At 39.6% G+C, this 19,447-nt stretch overlaps 3 protein-coding genes across 8 annotated transcripts in view; 2 read left to right on the forward strand and 1 right to left on the reverse strand.

Moving 5' to 3' along the window:
- mcph1 (microcephalin 1) overlaps positions 1–1,800 on the forward strand; it is a 29,966-nt gene extending 28,166 nt beyond the window's left edge. For 2 of the 4 annotated variants that reach the window (XM_083988233.1, XM_083988232.1), the window contains 2 exons: positions 1,111–1,348; positions 1,441–1,800. In XM_083988233.1, the coding sequence (XP_083844359.1) occupies positions 1,111–1,348; positions 1,441–1,493 (291 nt within the window). In that variant the 3' untranslated portion in view covers positions 1,494–1,800. Of the gene's footprint in view, positions 1–1,110 lie in introns of all 4 variants that reach the window. The other 2 variants (XM_083988231.1, XM_083988230.1) reach the window with 1 other exon arrangement.
- A 1,206-nt stretch (positions 1,801–3,006) lies between these two features.
- agpat5 (1-acylglycerol-3-phosphate O-acyltransferase 5 (lysophosphatidic acid acyltransferase, epsilon)) lies at positions 3,007–17,209 on the forward strand. Of its 3 annotated transcripts, XM_083988554.1 has the most exons (11): positions 3,007–3,818; positions 4,531–4,600; positions 4,696–4,811; positions 4,935–5,024; positions 6,141–6,231; positions 7,322–7,483; positions 10,351–10,474; positions 15,998–16,080; positions 16,197–16,298; positions 16,403–16,490; positions 16,611–17,209. In XM_083988554.1, the coding sequence occupies exons 1-11, from the start codon at positions 3,600–3,602 to the stop codon at positions 16,651–16,653; spliced, it is 1,188 nt and encodes a 395-aa protein (XP_083844680.1). In that variant the 5' UTR covers positions 3,007–3,599; the 3' UTR covers positions 16,654–17,209. The 3 variants fall into 3 exon arrangements, with proteins under 3 accessions (XP_083844680.1, XP_083844678.1, XP_083844679.1); XM_083988552.1 differs by lacking the exons at positions 15,998–16,080; positions 16,197–16,298; positions 16,403–16,490; positions 16,611–17,209 and adding an exon at positions 11,291–13,308; XM_083988553.1 differs by lacking the exons at positions 3,007–3,818; positions 4,531–4,600; positions 4,696–4,811; ... (2 more) ...; positions 7,322–7,483; positions 10,351–10,474 and adding an exon at positions 14,594–14,676.
- Positions 17,210–17,282: 73 nt separating this feature from the next.
- On the reverse strand, positions 17,283–19,020 carry LOC310998314 (glutathione S-transferase A4-like). Its single transcript, XM_083988296.1, has 7 exons — positions 18,947–19,020; positions 18,738–18,860; positions 18,591–18,642; positions 18,227–18,359; positions 17,986–18,121; positions 17,752–17,877; positions 17,283–17,606 (listed from the first exon to the last, which is right to left on the reverse strand). Exons 2-7 carry the CDS (start codon positions 18,822–18,824, stop codon positions 17,478–17,480), a joined length of 663 nt encoding a protein of 220 aa, XP_083844422.1. The 5' UTR covers positions 18,825–18,860; positions 18,947–19,020; the 3' UTR covers positions 17,283–17,477.
- Between the last annotated feature and the right edge of the window lie 427 nt (positions 19,021–19,447).

Consider the following 19,447-nt stretch of genomic DNA (forward strand, 5'->3'; position numbering starts at 1 on the left):
GTAAAATATTCTAGGAAGTCTTCATGAGAAACTGATCTACTCCCATTCACCATGCCCAATGCACAGATTTGTTGCCCTCTGTTTACACTAAGATTTAAGCTTAGATTTAAAGTTGACATGTGGGGAAATATTCTTCATTCACTTTATTGCAGTTAGGTGAGAAAATTGATACCACTCTCAGGACAATGTATAATATTTCTTGGCCAAGGAATAGTGTGGCTCCCAACCCAAACATTTCAGCACCAATTAAACAAACAAGATATAATTAATGAATTAATGAGCTTTTACAGTGGTGTTAAATGGATTTTGTTTCAGTTTGTGGTCTTTGTTCTAAGATAAATTAGCTGGCTGCTGGCATATTCAGCATCTTTTTTTAAAACATGTTTTTTAAAACATTCAGCATATTTTTTTAAAACATGAAACTATTCCTTTAACACCTCTGGAGATTGAGAGATTTGTCATTGTGCTTGTGTTTTTTCTTGACCAGAGAAGCAGAACAGGCTCCATTTCTGTATCCTGTTTGTACCACAATATTTTTAACTCAATTTATTTATATTGCACTAAATCATAACATACATAATCTGAAGGCACTTTACAGAGTGAGGTCGAGACCTTACAATATTGTAGAGAGAAAGCCAGTAGTTCCCACCATGAGTAGGCACTTGGCGACAGCTGAGAGGAAAACTCCCTCTTAACAGGAAGAAACCGCCAACAGAACCAGACTCGGAGTGGGCGGCCGTCTACCTCATGTGGTGGAGTTTAAAAACAGAGAGAGAGAATTAAGACCAGTAAGAGCTCTGCTTACTGTTGTATTTATTTATACTTTTTTAATTTGATATCATGTGTCATCAAACACTGTCAGACTGGTTGTTACATTAGTAATAATATCAGTGATATTTCTGGATGTAATGGTGTTATAGCATTGACAGTTGCACTTAATACAAATTATGATAATTATGATCTTGATCATGAGTGTTGAGAAGTACTGTACTGACGGAGTTGGAGCCAGCAGATCCAGAACCAGAGCTACAGTACCTGCAGAATCAGGACAACGGAGAAATGTCTGACAACAGTCCAGTATTTAACCTGGTCATTGCCTCCTTTACGTAGATCTGTCGTCTCCAGAGGCACCTGTCCGCCGGGGAGCACCAGCAGGACCTGTTCCAGGGCCAGCCAGCCATGTTTGTGTCCCAGCGCTCGCAGCCGCCCACTCAGAGTCTGGTGGAGCTGATCCAGCTCTGTGGGGGAACAGTGTGCAGCACGGTGCGGCAGGCTGGTATCTGCATAGGGAAGTACAGCGGCAGGAGACCAGATGGAAGCAGGATCCTGTCTGAGCAGTGGGTGCTGGGTAAGATCATTTCTACTCATCTCTTTTTTAAATGTTCTCATTACGTTACCAATAACTGTTTGTCTTCTTTTTTTTTTTTTTCCTTTTTTCAGACAGTATCACACATCTGAAGCAGTTGGCGTATGACAACTACAGTTTGGAGTGAAACCTGTGAAATATGTTTTGACTGTGAAGTTCAGGCCACAGCACCCTCTGCCTGTTTTACAATTTGCCTGTTTTGTATATTTATTGTCTTGTTTTTAAACCTTGTTGTGAGGGTTTGCATAAATCCTCCCAAATCTTATATTAACAAAGACTTAGTTCCTAGTTCCCAAATAAGTTACTCTCTTGAGGACTGTTGGCAATGATGGAGGAGCTGCTTTAACATGCGGGTCCTTTATTGATAACATTGTTTTCCATATGTAGCAAACACTACTGCAAAGTGTTTTCCTCAGCAAGAGAGGCATAAGATTGAGCCGTTTTTTTTTATTCATAACATGATTCTAAAAATTCTTTCTGAGCCAATTCAATACTTTAATAGTGACAGAAATGAAAACTACTGTACCTTTTACAGAAATGCTTTGTGATGTCCTTTTTAATAAATGTTTTTTTCAATTTTGATTATTGGTTTTCCTATATTCTCTCAAGTCAAAAATGTGACTTGATGAATTGGCAGTTACCACACACACCCTTTATATTATGTGATTTTGAGTTTTCCAGGACTTATTGAAACTCAGTTTTGATGAGCTGAATAGAACTGTGGGTGTATTCAGTGTTAAAAGGGAACGTGACAACTTGATTCAATAATTTACTACTTCCCTGCTTACCGGTACATACATTGCTTTTAGTATTTCTGAATTATTAAATGTATCCCAGAATTGAAATTGCTGATTCATAATGTCAAAAGAAATAATAAAATTAGAGCTATCAAACAGCACATTATGGAAAAATGATTTGCTAAGTACTTTGCAAAGTTTTAGCTGTAACATTTACCTGTCACATTGTTTGTGCACGCAACTTCTGGAGCCAGTTCCTCAGGCCAAGCCCCACAAAATGAACGAATATGTGTTTTACTGCACAATATGACTAATATTATAGTGGACTACACCAAAGACGTAAGGACTTTGACTACACCCTCTGCCATCTCCCCACCTGGAGTACAAACATTACAAAATCACATTTGCATGATTTTTCAAAACATAATGTAAAGTAGTATTTCTCCATGTGCCACGGACTGTTAGAGATCTGTTGTGTTTTGACACCAGGAATCACCTGCTGAAGGTACAGGCTGTTATTATCACCACATTTTTCACATTTTACATGTGTGTTTTTTTTTTTTTTTAGTTGTCACTTCCTTGTTTCAAATGGTTTTTACCATGGTTTTTACCAGGTTTTTACACAACAATGCAGCAAAGACTATCACATGTGGGGCTGAAAGGTCTCGTGAATTGACCTTGGATCAATTTTTAATTATTATTTTGTCAGTCTCCTGGTTTTTTTTTTTTTTAAGAGGCACGTTGGTTTGGTTTTTACACAACTCAATAAAAGCGGCATACTCCTTTAACATTAGCCCGCCCTTTAGTCGGCCTCTACTACGTCACTCGACCAATCAGCTGCGTCGATGTTGAGGGGTGTCGTTACGTACGGAGGCGTGTGTGACATTTGCTGCAAGAAGCTAGTTGACGAACAGCTAACCGGATGGAGACGAAGAAATAGGGAAGGAAATAGAAAATATTTAGTCTTTTAATTACCGAGCTGACGTTTGGGTTAACACTTTGGTGTCGTATCGACATCAGAGGAGTAAGTTTATGTCAAATGTAGCATTAGTTAAAACTTCCTCCCGAGGACAAACACGTCAGTTTAGTTGGGCTAACGCGTTTCTCTTAACTTGCACTGTAAATGCACGGAGTTAAGGTCGTTTCTGGGTTGCTGCACTGAGATGATGATGCTAATCGGATAACACCCGGCAATTTCGTTTATTGCATCGCAGCATGGATGACCGTGAGCGCGTAAACCAACTTGGCTAACTGCGGTTTTTGCACGCTTAGGTTAATGTTAGCTTTAGCCGGCTAGCTCCTCCTCATTACCTTCTTGCTGCAGCAGCTTTATCACTTTTTCTTATGCTGACTTCCCAGGACAGGTGTGCAGAAAGTAGGCCAGGTGTGGTGTGGGGTAGATAGTCTGTAACATAGCCACAGTGCTTGGAGAGTGGGGCCGAGTTGCTTCAGGGATTTTTTTTAAAGTTACTTTTATTGGAGCCAGAGGTGGAAACATGCTGCTCTCCCTGGTTGTGCACACATACTCGCTGCGGTACTGGTTTCCAGCCACGATCATGCTGGGGACAGCTCCTGCTTATCTGCTGTCATGGGGCGCCTGGCGTTTACTATCAACAGTCCTACCGACGAGGATGTATCACAGGCTGGACGACCGGCTCTACTCCATCTACCAGACTATGGTCCTCTTCTTCTTTGAAAACTACACCGGAGTTGAGGTGAGTGAGTGAGTCTTCACTTGCTGCATGTAAAACTTAACACAGGATCTGATTTTACCCACCAGTTTAAAAATAGAAAGCACAGCCCCAAGTGACAGCTGCCTCTGACTTCCTGTGCCTGCAGGATTTGAACTTGCAAACAATATTGCACCTAGACACATGTACATGTGCAGACTTGTTATGGGTTTCTGTGTTTTAAGGTGACAAAAAGTAAAGTGGATTCAGACAAAAGGGCTGTTCAACCTGAGCTTGATGAACCAGATGTAAAGCAGGAAGGCCTTCATTCTTCTGTGCTGTTGCCGCCACTCCCCTCACAGTGACAGTTTGTGGTTTTCTACCACAGGTTGTGCACAAAAAGCAGAAGAGACGGGTGTTGTAGCTGTTGTGATCTCTGACATGATGGTGTTTGTGTGGTGAGCTGCTTGCTCCGTCCCTCCAACTGGAGGCCACATGAGTGGATTGAAAAGGACTCTTTTTTTTGATAAATCCTCTTGGGTTTATTGAAAAGCTGCAGTCTTTGCAGGTTTATTTTTTTTCTACAAAAAAAAAGACAAAATCAGTCTGAACTTCCACCAAATCCCTGACGTAGTTTGACTACTTACTAATCAAACAGAATAAATGTTTATCTTATTGTAGAGTGAATGTGTAAATTGTAGACTATTCAGGATATTAGTGTCATGTCTTTAATGTACTTTTACTCCTTTTTCTTAAGATTGTTATATATGGAGATATACCAAAGAACAAAGAGAACGTGATCTACCTGTCTAATCATCAATGTACAGGTAACATGTCTGAATATGAAGTTGTAAAATATATATATATCCCAGTGTGAAGCACAGTGTCAATATCTAATCAAATGAAACGGTCTTCCTTGTAGCTGACTGGATCATCGCCGACATGCTGGCCATCAGGCAGAGTGCGATTGGTCACGTCAGATACGTCCTTAAAGATGGACTGAAGTGGCTCCCACTGTATGGATGGTATTTCTCTCAGGTAATGCAACTCTGTGAGTATTTTGGATGTACATTTTGTAAATTGCAGATGTAAAGATGTGAACAAAAAAACATTAGTTGCTTTCCTCACTGCAGTTCCAATCAGATTATCTTTCTCCATCAGCACGGAGGAGTCTACGTGAAACGAAGCGCAAAGTTTAACGAAAAGGCGATGAAGACGAAGCTCCTCACACAGGCTCGGTGTGGAACACCAGTGAGTACACTTCATGAATTAACCTCCTGCATATTTTACTCTGAGGTAGACGCACTGTTTGCTGCTACGTGCCCCAACATTTAAACCTTCAAAACTTGTATTCAGATTTTGCTGTGGGGATCTTCTATCTATCCTGTCTCCCAAAAGTTCCCTCTTATCCTAATCATAATTAGGACATTGACATTTATGAACAGAACATCATGAACTGAAATGGATAATTACACATTGGATCATGAAGGTCCCTTTACAGTGTGTGTTATTGTGTCGACAGGGCTTGTTTTTAATCACTTTTTTGGATTAAACTGTGGGAGATTAGTGTTTTTCCCTCTGTGTGTGTGTGTGTGTGTGTGTGTGTGTGTGTGTGTGTGTGTGTGTGTGTGTGTGTGTGTGTGTGTGTGTGTGTGTGTGTGTGTTCTGGCGCCAGATACACTATGAAAAGCTTAAAAGTTTAAACATAATCGGTTGTCACAAGGACAAAAATTCAGAAAATCAGACTGACCTTGGAAATAATCAGAATTATACTTGAAACACTGATGTTAAATAATATGTATTTTTTAACGGTGACCCAATTTGACTAGAAACTAATAAAGCTCTGCGCTCTCACGTACCGGCTGATTCCTGTAATTCACAAACAAGCGCCTATTGAACCGCTGGATTTTTCATAGTCTTATTGTTAAAAAGTCCTTCATAGCCTCAGCACTTTGCGGAGGATGAATAATAATTATTCTAGCATTTAATCATACAGTGCTTGTGCGAATGTGAATTGTCAGCAGAGTATAACTTCTGGGTAATTGTTGACATTAGACAACATAACACTTTTTTTCTGTTGACATAATTCAAACTTGTAAAAGAAAACATGGCAGCAGTTTAGTCCTTGAACAGTAGGAGATTACTTAATCAAAAACTTGGTTCAGTTGCATTTATTATCAGTGCACAGTTTTATTTTTCTTTATTTTTCCTCAAAAAATCAGGATATTAGATTTTTTTTTTCTATGATAGAGGTTCAGGACAACGTTTTGGTTTCCATGTCTCTTGTTCAGTGTTCAGAGTTTTGACCAGTTCATAGTGAAGCAAAAGTGAAGACGCTTTCACTTCTTGTGTTTCTTCTCCCCACAGATGTACCTCGTCATCTTCCCAGAAGGAACTCGGTATAATCCAGAGCTCAAGAAGGTTATCGCTGACAGTCAGGCCTTCGCTACGAAAGAAGGTACTGGCATGACAACAGCCGTTTAGCGCGGTGCTGCGGCAAACTAATTTAACCTGCTCAGTCTGTGACACAGTGGACTGAGGTCTGTTGGGAGTTCCTGTTATGTGGTTTTAGCTACCGTTTGACACATTGAGCAACACCTGTATGCAGATGTTTGTAACTCTTTACCTCGTTTCAACCTAGTTTTTTGGTTGAAATTGTAGAATAATTTAAAACAGTTAAGAATTTGTGTAAAATTAAAGCAGAATCAGAAAAAAACTCAAAAATATACGTTTGATTTTGGCATAGTAATCTCCATTTCTTATTTATTTCTTCTCATGGTATGTTTGCACAGTCCATTAGTTCTTATGACATTGTGTTCATGCAACTTTGAGTAAGTATTGCTTAATAGAGTTTTCTAACATCAGAACTACTGTATTCATTTATATCTTCACTGGATCACTGGTGTGGTGCCAGGCACTAGTGAGCTCTCACCAAACGTGCTTATTAAATATTCAGCCGATGTTTTGAGGAATAAATGGACTTGGCTGCCGGTCGATAAGAGAGAACTCAGTGCTCACTTACAGTAGTGAAAGCAGCCCGTCTCTAAGAGATGCATCTCTTCTGGTTATTTCAGTCCCAACAGGAAGTGAAACTAATCGATTCAAGGGCTGCTTTTATTTGATCACGATGTACATTTCATTAAAGCTTTAAAGGTTTCACCATTAAATGCATTAGTTGTATCATGATCATTGTGATGCTTTTCTGCAGTGTGGTTGTTCACAAACTGTATCCATTCTGCAGAGATTAAGCCTATCTCTGGACCACAGCTCTGAATATCACCTTCCCCCATTAATCCAAATAAATCGCTCTGGAGAGCCGACATGTGCACATGACATTATCTGCTATTAGTGAGGTATTAGTGTGCAGAGGATGGTGCCACGGCAACAGAGGAACAACAGACAGTGCAGAGACTGACCCAAACACAAGCATCCACATTGCATTACTGTTTCATAATGCATGTTTTATTGTATATATTTTTTAATAAGTGCTTTATGGGCTAATATGACTGTCAATTAACTCCTTGCACTCTCTTCCACCCTCACCGTAGGACTGGCTATTCTGAAGCACACACTCACACCCAGGATGAGGGCGTCTCACATAGCCCTCGAGACCATGAAGGACCACCTGGACGCCATCTACGACGTCACAGTGGCCTACGAGGGAACACGGGACACCTTGGGTCAAAGAAGACCTGCGCCATCAATGCCAGGTGAGCAGGCGTCTGAGGTCGGCCACAGATGTTCGGCTTTTAGACCACATACTCCAAAATAGAGCATGTACATCAGAGCAACTTCCTCTGTTTGATTTGACACTCACATCTCTTTCACAGCAGCAATCAGTAATGAGGCAAAAACATTGTCAGAACAAATCATGATTTAAATATCTGAACCTGATTATCCAATGTCGATAAGGGAAGAAGTTAATGTAAAATGTATATGTATATAGTACTACCTGGAACGTGCCGTGTTTGTTGACAAATCTATAGGCCCCATGTAACTAATTTCCATATTGAGATCAGATCACAGCTCTGGCACAATCAACACAACAGGAACCAGCTAGAGATGCATCAATGAGACGTCAGATAAAGATCACATGTAACAACCGCTCACCTCATTTGTTTGTTTGTTTGGATCCATGTTAGCTGCTTTATCACCTCAGCTGCTGTCCCTGTAGTCCATATTTAGACTATTTTTATCATCAATTCGACATCATTCGATAAATGCAAAAGCCAAAGACAATGCCAGTAAAGGTCACAGCACAAAAGGAAAAACAAGAGAATACACTTATGATTTATCAGCAAAACAGTTTCTGATTTTTGTTTTCTGTCAGTCATCTAGTAGGTTTATAATTGCCGCTGTAATCCATATAAATTATACAAATTGACGAGTACAGTTCGCTACTGCAGTGCCCATATCAACATACATTTACAAATAAAAACAGCAGTGATAAAAAAAAAAAAGGCACATTAAGACCAGGAATAAACACAGTCACAGAAAATGGAGTTGGCTGCTGTAAGTTAACAGTCTGTTTATCAGTGCACTTTTACAGCCGTTTTATTATCAATGCTGTTGTGTACTGTACACTCCCTCAGCAATTAATCACACGGCAAACATCACCTATTAACGGCCGTGTTTTCCTGTAAACAGCATGGCTCTGTGTTTTGGAGTTTTTGATTATTCTGTGTTCCTGGCTGTTCGACAAACTCTGTTTGAATGTTAACAAAAAAAAACATCCCGTTTCAGTCAGGAATAAACATCGATGTGTTTCTAGCAAACAGAACAGAGAGAACAGAAAAGCATTCTTCTCATCACGCACTTCCTGGCACCATGCGGTGGAGGTGACTTTAGTAATTTCACATGAATGTGGAAGTGATGGAAGCTCTTAACTGGGAAGTCGCCGCGGGGATATGGATGCAGGTTTCAAGCTATTTCCTTTACTGATAATTAGAAACGTTAACAAGGAATAGACAAGAACGTGCAGAAGTGCATGTTTTTCCAAGGCGACATTTTGGGACGACTAGTATAGGCCATGGTCGCTGCAAAATTTTAACTGATTAGTTGTTTAAGCAGTTAATTAAAAATGTGTAATTATAAATATGAAATGATGTCTTCAAGTGAACACTTAATGAAACTCAATTTTGTTGCTTTTGGATAGCTAGATAACTCCAAAATATTAACTGTAGCAAACTATGCAAATGAAACTTTTTCCATTATTTTTTATCTTGTACGGGTGCATTTAATAAACTGTATGTTATAGTTTTACTTTGTACTCCGGGAATTGCTTTTGGTTAGAAGAATTCAGGGTGGCATGTTAATTTTTGGTGGCATTTCACCATTGTTTGCTGCTCTTGCAAAAAAAAGCGTATTTTTTAAACTCAGAGGGAGTTGTTAGGATGCTCGCTCCTGCATTATTCCACTATCACAGTGTGGATGTGCTCCAGGGCCTCGTCAACCATGTGGAACACGATGAACAAATTAAGAATTATTGAGAACACACAAATAGAGAAAAACAAGACCGTCTCATTTTGGATAATAGAAGCCAAATGTTGCCAGAATAGAAATAGTAATGAGACTCTAAAGAGCAAATGATGTGAAGCTGCGCCTCTTGTGTTGCTGTTCAGTTCCCTCTTTGTCTCCAGATGTTAAATATTCTCCTCCAACTTTCAGCTCCACTCAAGTTGTTTTTTAAAATCAGGAGGAATTGTTTGTCACTCCAGAGCGAAGAGTTGATTTCCTTCATCTCTTCCCTGTTGTTTTTTTGTTGTTTTTTTAAGTGTGTTTTGGAGCATTGTTCTGCGCAAACACACATGACCTGCAGGGTGGAAGCGCGGTTTTCTTTTTAGCAGGTTCACCGAGTTGCCCGTGTTCATTAAACTGGCACATATTGTGTCCGAAGGTCAATTTATATCCGTGCGGCGGCTGATGGAGGTCTCTCGCTCTCTGCACCAGCGAAGCAATCTTTTCGCTTCTGACTTCGATCAAGTTTCCTCTTTTGGCAAGCGATGCCAAGTTTCCTGATAATATTGCATGTTGTGGAAACAGGAACTCGAAGGTCTCTGGGGATACACGTGTAGCCTTGAGCGTTCACACTTGGTTACATTTTTATATCTGACCTTCTCAGACACTGTGGTTTTCTTTCTCCACTTGTCGTCGTGACAGTTTTAATTTGACTTGAGACTGAAAAGATTTCACAACTGTGTTTCCTATGATAAAACATACCGTATTGGTATAACTCAAAAAATTAAGAGATTAAGAAGACATTATTAATTTCAGATATTAAATTGGACTGTCTGCATTCAAACTTGACTTTAAACTCAGACTGTTTTTGAACTGAATTCACTCTCAGCTCTTTTTGCTCCTGTTTGAGAATTAGTTATGTAACTATTGTGATCAACAAGCTGCCATACCTCAGGACTCTTTCCTTTTTGAATCAAAGAGCCTTGGCATCACGGCGTCACAGCAGCTCCACTCTATCACTGTCACCTCGTGTTGATTTTAAGTGCTTACTCTACGTGCCGTTTTGCTGAAAGGCTTTTCCTGTTTTTGTTTAGTCTCTTTTATTTTCTGTGTTTGACAGAATTCCTGTGTAAAGAATGTCCCCGTGTCCACATACACTTCGACCGTGTGGACATAAAGGAAATTCCTCCAGAGCCAGTGTTTTTCCGCAGGTGGCTGCACGAGCGTTTCGAAATCAAGGACCGGTAAGTGTGCGTGGGTGGAACAATCCATCACGCTGAAATTGCATGTTGTCCAATCGATATGTAACCTGCAGTGAGGTTTTTAAAATGTTTTGCTTCCGAATACCGTCAGTTTCAAATAGAGATATGTATCTGACTATTAGAAAACCTGAAAGTAACACAGTCTTAGCTTATTCTGAGAATCCAATTATGTGCAGTTCCCCGTAGAGCAGAGATGAATTAATCTGCTTCATGTAGTCCGAAAGCAAAAATGAATATCAAAGACAAAATGCAAATTTACTAGAGAGATATATCTGTCAGGAAAGAAACGTGGGTGTTGCTCATAAAACCAAAATATCCTAAAAGCTTGTCTGGTTCTTGAGGTCATTATTTGGTCTCTTTTTCAGTTTGAGAAAATTTTAACTTTTCATTTGCAGAAGTGAATAATGTGAGTAAAAGAATGTGGCTGTGACTTATTTCATTACAAGTTTCCTAAGTATTAAATTAACTGGAGAAATGGTTGCTGGGAGCTTTTTATTTTTTGGTAACTTTGTGTGCAATTTCTCATATAATCAAAAATAAATAAATAAATAACCAAAAAAGATGAATAATAATAAAACAAATTACTAGTTGCTGCCCTAAAATCAATTACAATGAGACATAAAAGTTGTCACTTGCTGAGCCAAAAAAGCCCTGATATCATGTGAGTGCAGACTTACTGTTGATAAAGTCCTGGTGTGAACTTTTGTCACGCATATTCTTTTATTAATTTTTCTTTCTAGTCCCTATGTATTTCGAAGATGAAGTCAACTCTTAAGAAATCTCTCTCTCTTTATAAAGGCTGCTGACGGATTTCTACGAATCAGAGGACACAAGCAAACTTCGCAAATTCCCCGGGGAAGGCAAACCGTCTCCGCTGAACCTCTCGAAAACCCTCCCGTCTGTGATCATTTTGGGGGGACTGACACTGCCATTGCTGCTGACGGAGAACGGCAGGAAACTGTACGTGAGGACCTGGGTGTACGGGACACTGCTGGGCTGGCTGTGGGTGAACTTTTTTCCTTAACGAAGGGGGCAGAGGCTGCCACGACGAGACGCACAAAAAAGACATGGAGAGACGGTGCCATTTTTCTGTATCGCAACAACACGAGGTGTGTTCCAGATGCAGACCAGTATCTGATGAGAGGCTCAGAGATTTATCCCACACGCCTGGCTCTCGGTTGACCTTGAGCTGCAAGCTGAGCAGAAATACGGAGAAATGTGAAAAATGAAAAGCTCTTTGTTGCTACCTGTTCCCCCCCTAGCGTTATTTGGATTTGCAGCCTGAAATGATGAGAAACCATGAGTGGATTTATGGAAAAAGTATTAGGTTTATGAAACCACCCCTCTCTACTATTGAATGAAAATTATTACATACTTATAAAGAAAATGTCCCTTAAAATTATAACTTACCCCTCATCAAATTTAGCCAAATTAGTATTCTTGCATGCTCACTTTACCATCAAACATTGGCCAGTTTTAAAGCTCTTTTATGGCATTTATTTGACAGCAAAGTGTGCTGAGCACTCACATTAAATGATGGTCAGCTACTACATGTAACTGACACAGTGCAATAGCCAAATAATGATGGATAATTAATTATAAAAAGCATTGGCTCAATGACATTGATTGTAATGTCTGAATTTTATGCCAAGTCCACGGAAGGAGAATTATGCACTTTGCTCAATTAAGGTGATGTTTTTACATTAGTAGAACAATTTAAATGGCATGTACTCCTCTGTAGGGGCACAAAACCATGACACCAGCTTCACTGTTTACCATAAATATTCATACAGACATCACTTTGCTTTGTATCGATAATGAATGTAGCTGTAAACATGTTAATTGATGCATATATGAAAGAGTACCGCCATCCATTAATATGTTTTTTTTTTAAATTACAACCCAGTGCACATTTTTGGGCAGAGTCCTTGTCACTGAACACCATCAGATGCCACAGTGAGCTCTTATAGAGGAACACATGTTTAAAATGAAGATGTTCTACCACTGTAAAATGTCACTTTAACCTTAAAAAGTCAGCCATTTGCCAAAACCTGGTGTATTATTATTATTATTTTGTTTGGCCTAATACATTATAATTCCATTTTTCTTATGGTTTATTCACAGTTCCATGACTTTTATATGCATTTGTTACTTCTAATACCGTGTTACAGCTCACTTGAAAGTATCTACCTAGCAAAAAGCTGACAAAGCCATGTTAACAGTATATCACAGGTTCCTGTGCACTCAAAGCCATTTGTATTATAAACATCACTGTATTGTGTGTTTGTCCGTTGTCGTCGTTTACTGTAATGAAACCATAGCATTTTCCACGAGCCACTTTACATACCTGCCGTCTCATCGTCCTCCTCGAGTTTCTCTGTAATATATGTTGTTTTCCTCATGTGGGTTGTACAGTTAAGTCTCATGGTTTTTACATGTCGCTCCAATACCTCACTTGAATAATCCTTCCTTGTTCTTAAATGACCCTTGTCAGCCATTTTATAGTCATTTTTATCCTGACAAGATCAGACTGTAACTCATCAGGAAACTATATGTAGACAGTATTTCAATGCCAACTGTTTTTGGAAATGTGTGCCTTCTCTCTGGAGGAGTTGGTCCTCAGCCCTCCCACAGAGGGCCACAGTGGCTCTTTATCCAGCAGGTGACTGCTCAGAGGCGCTCTGCTGGAGCTGCTGCTCACTGCAGCTTACGGTCACATTGTCTACAGTTCATAGTGGCTTATTTTGCTCTGAGAATGCATTGATTTACACTTTTTGAGGATTATTATTGAACAATGAAACCTTTAATGTGTGTAAGTTCTGGAAATGGGTGGTCGGACTGAAATAAAGTGGTTTTCTTTGGGGAGACTCAAGTTTTCTCTGTTGAATCACTCTGCAAAACACATGATAATGAAGACATCTGTCGTCAGTCGCAGGTATTACAGATGCAATCAATAATATCGACACACTACCGGTGTGATGTATTATTGTTGGATCTAGGCTGATAGAGGTACAAGCTCTTTTCAGGATCCTCACTGTGAAAAATCCCGTGTTGTCAAGAGTTTAAAATATTCACGCCCAAGGCTTCATTTTCTTTTTAACCTTGAGCTGCCAGAGGGACAGCTCACGGCCAGAGTAAATTATCTTCTGGGACCATATTGACCACCCACCTCTACATCTCACTGCTCTGTGTGTGTTCTGGATGCACATTAAGTTTTGTGCAGAAAGCAGACTCTACACTTCAAGATTATTAATTGATGCAGGACCTTATTGTTCTCTGTTGAATAGTGCAGAATATTTAAAAAAAATTATATTTAAATGAAATTACAATAAACCCATCTGGTCAGTTTACAAAATTGACACAATGATGAGTTCAGAGCTGATGCACTGTATGTATATTGCCTCTATGAAGGCATTTGCTTTTTCATTTTGATTGAAAGCAATGTGTCTGCAGGGGTCAACAAGTAAAATTTGACTTGTCTGCCGCATAGAATGCAAGGTAATAAGCAACCTGTCTGATGATCATAATGCCCACAGTATGAAAATGTATAATTGTAAATGTACAAGCCTGTCCATCAAGTCTGTTTTCGTAAACTACGGAAAGGGGAGTCAGAGTCTGAGAATTTTGACCTTAAAACAAATCATGCTGGGAAGTATGATAATGAAGTTAATGAATTCAATTAACTTGAAATTAACAAAACGTACTAATTAAAATGAAATTAATGAGAAAGGATTAGTTGATTCCACTAAGTTCCTAAATTATGTTTGATAGTCCGGTAACTTTATCAATCAGTTGCATGCTTTTAGACACAGCACTCAAAAATAAAGCCATTTTTAATACGTTGAGCCATAGCCTATATTATAACTTTACTAAACTCAATTTAATTTGACTAAAAGGTAGAGATAATGAAATAAATTAAATGCAATAAACAATTTGACTTCAAGAGATGGGGGCATTAATGGTAAATGTATCCAAAAGGGTGTATTACTTTGTTGCAGGGACTGAAATATCAACGTTAATGTTCTGAAACAGTACTTTCCGAGTTGATGGACGGTCTGTGAACGCAGCACGGACCGAGCTGCACATGCGCAGTACGGCCTGCGCAGGGTAAACGAGGAAGTTCACTGACATATTTTGAAGGCGTCTGTGACTGCTCTGCTGCTGCTCTGTTGTTTGGATTCAAGGTAACAAAACACGCCGAGACGAATCAGACAACAGTGTGACGATATGAAGACACACAATACGCGCTTCACACGGACTAAAATATTGGCATGAATACGAGTGTAGTTGTGTTTGTGTGAGGCAAAGACTGTAGTGAAGCTTCTGCTGTTGTTGTGTCATGTTTTAATCACAGCGACATCTAGCGGCCAGTCGGGCTTCCTGCTGGGAGATAGATGAAGTGCGTACTGTACTGTATATCCTCTGAAGGCAGGTCGCTTTCTTTGAAAAAACTGTTGATTTTGAGAAAAGACTAAGTGTAGTGAGAGAAATGTAAAGTGCGTTACAAATAAAAGGTATTATTATTATTATTAGGTGTCAATCAGGTGTCAATATGTGACTTTGTGGTTGGGACAAAGTCATTTGGTCAGCCTATTTGTTTGTAATAGCAGAGTTGTGTGTTTCTTCTTTTGTAACTGAATAATCATAATTGCAATGAAATGTGGGCATTAATGGTGCGTTCCAGGCAGGCTTTTTAACCCGTAAGTCACGACTTCAAGTCACCAGTTACGAGTTTGTAGCATTCCAGGCAAGTTACGAGTTACGAACTGGGAACTGGGAGTAGATCGATCTAGTACGAGTTCACAGGTGGGAAGTTACGAGTTTGACTGTACGTTCTAACTGGTAACCATAGGAACAGGTCGGAAAAATACGAGTTACGGGTTGCCTGGAACGCACCATTAGACCAGCTGCAGAAGCAGAGAGAAGAGTAACACATGAAGAAACAACAGCACAAAACAACAAATGGTCTTCTTCATCTATTGAAATGCCTAAAGGTCCAACACAACCAATAACAAGCCCTTTTTCACTCAACAAAATGTAACTGTAGCATCTACCTTGTCATGAAAGGTCATTTATTCTTCAAAATGACTTGATTTCTTCCACTCATCCACAAGGTTTATATTCAAAAGGTTATAGCACACACACACACACACAGAGTTTTTTTTTGCCTGTCATGTCTTGCACAAACATTAAAATGCAAATATTTCATTGGCCACAATTGTGGTTATTCAGTTGCAAACCTTTGCCATTACAATGGACATTAAGATATAGGTCTATGTATTTGATGGCGTGTTTCATCTGGGTAGCTAATGCTATGAAGACTGTTTGTATTCCTCTGATTTCTGCTTTTGTGCTTAGTGGGAAAAAAAAAGTGTGCCTCAGAACACTCATCATTTGCTCCTTCATCTTTAATATGTAAATGAATGTACCAATTTTGAGAATATTGTGGGAACTTAACCATCTCAAGACATCAACACATCTCTGGTCCTGTCTTGTCTTGTGCAGCCTTGCGATGGCAGTGGACTGGATTGGATTTGGCTATGCTGCAGCCATCGCCTTTGGAGGATTTATGGGCTACAAGAGAAAAGGTTGAAATGTCACACTTGACGATCTCAAGTATTTATTTTCCTCTTTCAATTTTGCCAGAAAGCTCAACTGCTGCACAGTTAATATAATCATCTTCATATGTCTCCTCTCACTGCAGCCAGTGTGATGTCCCTGATGGCTGGTTTAGTTTTTGGTGGATTATCTGCTTATGGTGCCTATAACATCTCTAATGACCCTAAGGACATTAAGGTCTCATTGCGTGAGTACGGCTAAGCTCCTTCTAATGTGCTGGTTTTCTATCAGAGAACTGGTTAAACTGTCCAGTCAGTGTCATGTCATGTCATTGCGTTTTCTGTCTTTCAGTTGCCTCAGGAGTCCTCTCAGTGGTGATGGGAATGAGATACAAGAAATCTGGAAAAATATTACCTGCTGGCATCATGGCAGGACTGAGGTGAGAGTCTCAATGTGCAGATAGTTCATCAACGAATCGAGCGCGGTGATGTGAAGTAACAGGCCACTGCATGTTTGCTGAATTAGTCACTTCTCGTTTGCTCTTGTCTCTTTCTTTCAGTCTGTTCATGGTGTTTCGACTGTTACTCCTGTTCGTTGCGTGACAGGAGGAACAACCCCGACGGGACAAAGGAGAGACACAATCTGTCTGTCAAAGAACGTGTCAAACGTGTCAAAGCCCTATCTTAAAGGCATCGTCATTCCCAGTGATCACAGTTCTGTATGTTTTGTAACATAACGCCCATTCCACCAGGAACCTTACAAAAAGCTTTCACCACCTCCAGACCAAGTGGATATTAAAGAGATTTAAGATCAACTATTATTCCAGTAAATCTTTTTCATGATCATGTATCAAGTATATTTTTTGTACCTGCTTTAACATAAACCTCATGATTCATTTTTCATTTTCTAGTATTACCACAGACTTATCCCCGCCCTGTAATGACATTACACATGTACATGAGTTTTGTGGGTGTGGTGCATTACAACATCATCACTAAAGGTATTTAGGTGAAATATTCAACCCACTGAGAAAATGAACAAGATTGAAGGACATTAAATAGCATTCTTGACCCCTCGCTTTCTTGCTATGTAAAAGAATTAAAGTGAAGATGTTTGTATTTTTTGTAATAACAGTAACACTAAATAAATGGATGTGATCCTTAACATGAGGCTTTTTATTTTCTGTTCCACTTATTGTCGACACGAAACAAAAACATAACAATTCTGCAAATGGTCCTCGTAAAATATACAGTATGGTTTATTGAGAAGAATCACAAAAAATAAACGAATAAACGAATATCTTACAAAAATTGGGAATTAGTACATATGTTTTTGTTTGATTGCAGATTAAGGATATATAGGATTTTAATAGATAGTAAAACTGGACATGCTAGTGTAATAAAACATTGACGCTATGAGGAGTGTACTAGAACTTGATGTTTAACACCTCATAGATCGTCTTTACGTAGTTTTCATCTGGCTGTGGCTTCCTCTTGCTGCCCGCTTCCATGAACTTGCTGATAGCGGGAATCCGAGTCATTCTGCCCTGGAAGGACTGAAGGGAAACAGAAACACAGCCGCCAGGATTACAGTACATACTCTTATGCACTGATGTGATCACTGAGATTTTAATAGGAATAGCAAAATATCTTCTTATCATCGATTCTTATGTCCAACTTTACACAAAGAGTCCCATTTACCTTGATGTTGCGGAAATCACCCAGGATCCCAGGGAATTTCTCCTCCAGCATTAACGTGCATTCAAACAGCTGCACATCTGCAACACTTAGTTTACCTCCCACCAGGTATATAGGCCCAGACAGCGCCTGAGAAGTTTGTCAAACATGTGCCAGATCTCACTGAGTCATAAGAACTGTGAAGCAGGATTAGTCGCCCCCTGGGCCATTTCATTTTATACATAGGTGCATTGTTACCTTTTCAAACACAGGCAAGTAGCGCTCTTTTGCTTTAGTTTGAATGTTGTCTAATTTTGGTTGAAGATCTGAGCTGAAGGGCAAAATCATTATCATCTCCATGAGATCGATCAGTCCCTCTGAGTACATGTTGATCCTGTGGGAGAAAGCATCCACACACATCACATGAATCCACTGAGACTAAGAAAAGACACACAGTGACAGTGGTTGTTGCACTAGTAAAATATGAAGTGGATCATACATGGCGCGGTCTTTGAGGTCTTTTCCATGTAGGTTGTACTTCTCTGCGATGTAATGCAAGATTGCCTTTGTCTGGACAAGCTTCATGCCATCCATTTCCACCAGAGGAACCTGCTGGAACATGAGAGCTCCATCTGCAGAGAAAACACAGGACTGACACTCCTGCTGGTAAAACATTACAGTAGCCTAATACATTTATGATTGTGTCTCGCAATGTTTGAGACATTGACCTCAAGATTGCTGTGTCATCCCAGGCTCCGTCACATGTAGGAGGAAGTTAACATGTGACAAAACACTGTGATATAAGCCAGAGAGGAATTTACCAAGTTTACACACTTTCTTTTTTCTTTTTGCAGCCAACTTACCACTGATGAGTTTTTCATACTGCTCACGGGTAGTCAGAAAGACCTCATCAAACTGTGAATGAGGCATTACAGCGTAGATTTAGGGTGTGTTCAGGAGGTTTAACATTAAGACAGCAGAATACCACCACCACTACACCTTTCACCCACCTCAACCTCTGCCACTGCCAGAAGCCAGCGGATTGGCTCCATTCTCCCTCTCCCATAGAAGTAGTACAGCACAACTTTATCAGCCATTGCTATTGTATTGTAAAGAGTTGTGAATCTGTAAAGCTGGAGAGAAGAGGAAAAAATGCACATGACAAATTACATAATAAAGGTGCATGTAATTAGAATTAAGTTGGGATGACCTGTCATACCTGTGCAGCGCCGGGTGAGCTGTGGGAAGACGGTGGAAGAAATTCCTACTTCGTTGTATAACTCGTGAGAAAAAAAGGGGTGAAAGGTGGAGGAAAGAAACAAAGGCTGTGATTGGTTGGTCCCAGCCAATAGAAACAAGGGTATTAATATTGTTGTTAAACATCAGGGATATAGATTTGTATACAGTTGTTCAGTGTAATACTTTTTTTTTCTCACATGTAGCTATATTTAAGTGAAATTGAAGTTACATTTACAGTTACATTAACTTAACTTTGCTGCTGACAGTTTGCATGAAGAGTTGTGAGTCTTTTGACTGCAACAGTTCGAGTTTATGAGGCAGTGGTATGTCACAAGAATCATGATCCAGCTGTCACAAAAACAGAACATAATCATGACCCAGTCAGTCCTATTTAAATTTACCACAGTTTTATATAGAGGTGTTAACAAAGAAGTATGTTTTATAACTGAATAATCATTATAACTGTGTATGCAGGTAAAAA

Source organism: Trachurus trachurus (genome assembly GCF_905171665.1).
Source record: "Trachurus trachurus genome assembly, chromosome: 15".
Lineage (NCBI taxonomy): Eukaryota > Metazoa > Chordata > Actinopteri > Carangiformes > Carangidae > Trachurus > Trachurus trachurus.

Excerpts from the sequence above, each read along its gene's own strand:
- agpat5 (XM_083988554.1), top strand. The coding sequence starts at position 3,600 with ATGCTGCTCTCCCTGGTTGTGCACACATACTCGCTGCGGTACTGGTTT. Across the intron at positions 10,475-15,997 it reads CGTTTCGAAATCAAGGACCG|CCTTGCGATGGCAGTGGACT; the intron begins GTAAGTGTGCGT and ends TGTCTTGTGCAG. Across the intron at positions 16,491-16,610 it reads GGCATCATGGCAGGACTGAG|TCTGTTCATGGTGTTTCGAC; the intron begins GTGAGAGTCTCA and ends TCTTTCTTTCAG.
- LOC310998314 (XM_083988296.1), bottom strand. The coding sequence starts at position 18,824 with ATGGCTGATAAAGTTGTGCTGTACTACTTCTATGGGAGAGGGAGAATG. Across the intron at positions 18,643-18,737 it reads TGGCAGTGGCAGAGGTTGAG|TTTGATGAGGTCTTTCTGAC; the intron begins GTGGGTGAAAGG and ends CCTCATTCACAG. Across the intron at positions 17,607-17,751 it reads GTGATTTCCGCAACATCAAG|TCCTTCCAGGGCAGAATGAC; the intron begins GTAAATGGGACT and ends GTTTCCCTTCAG.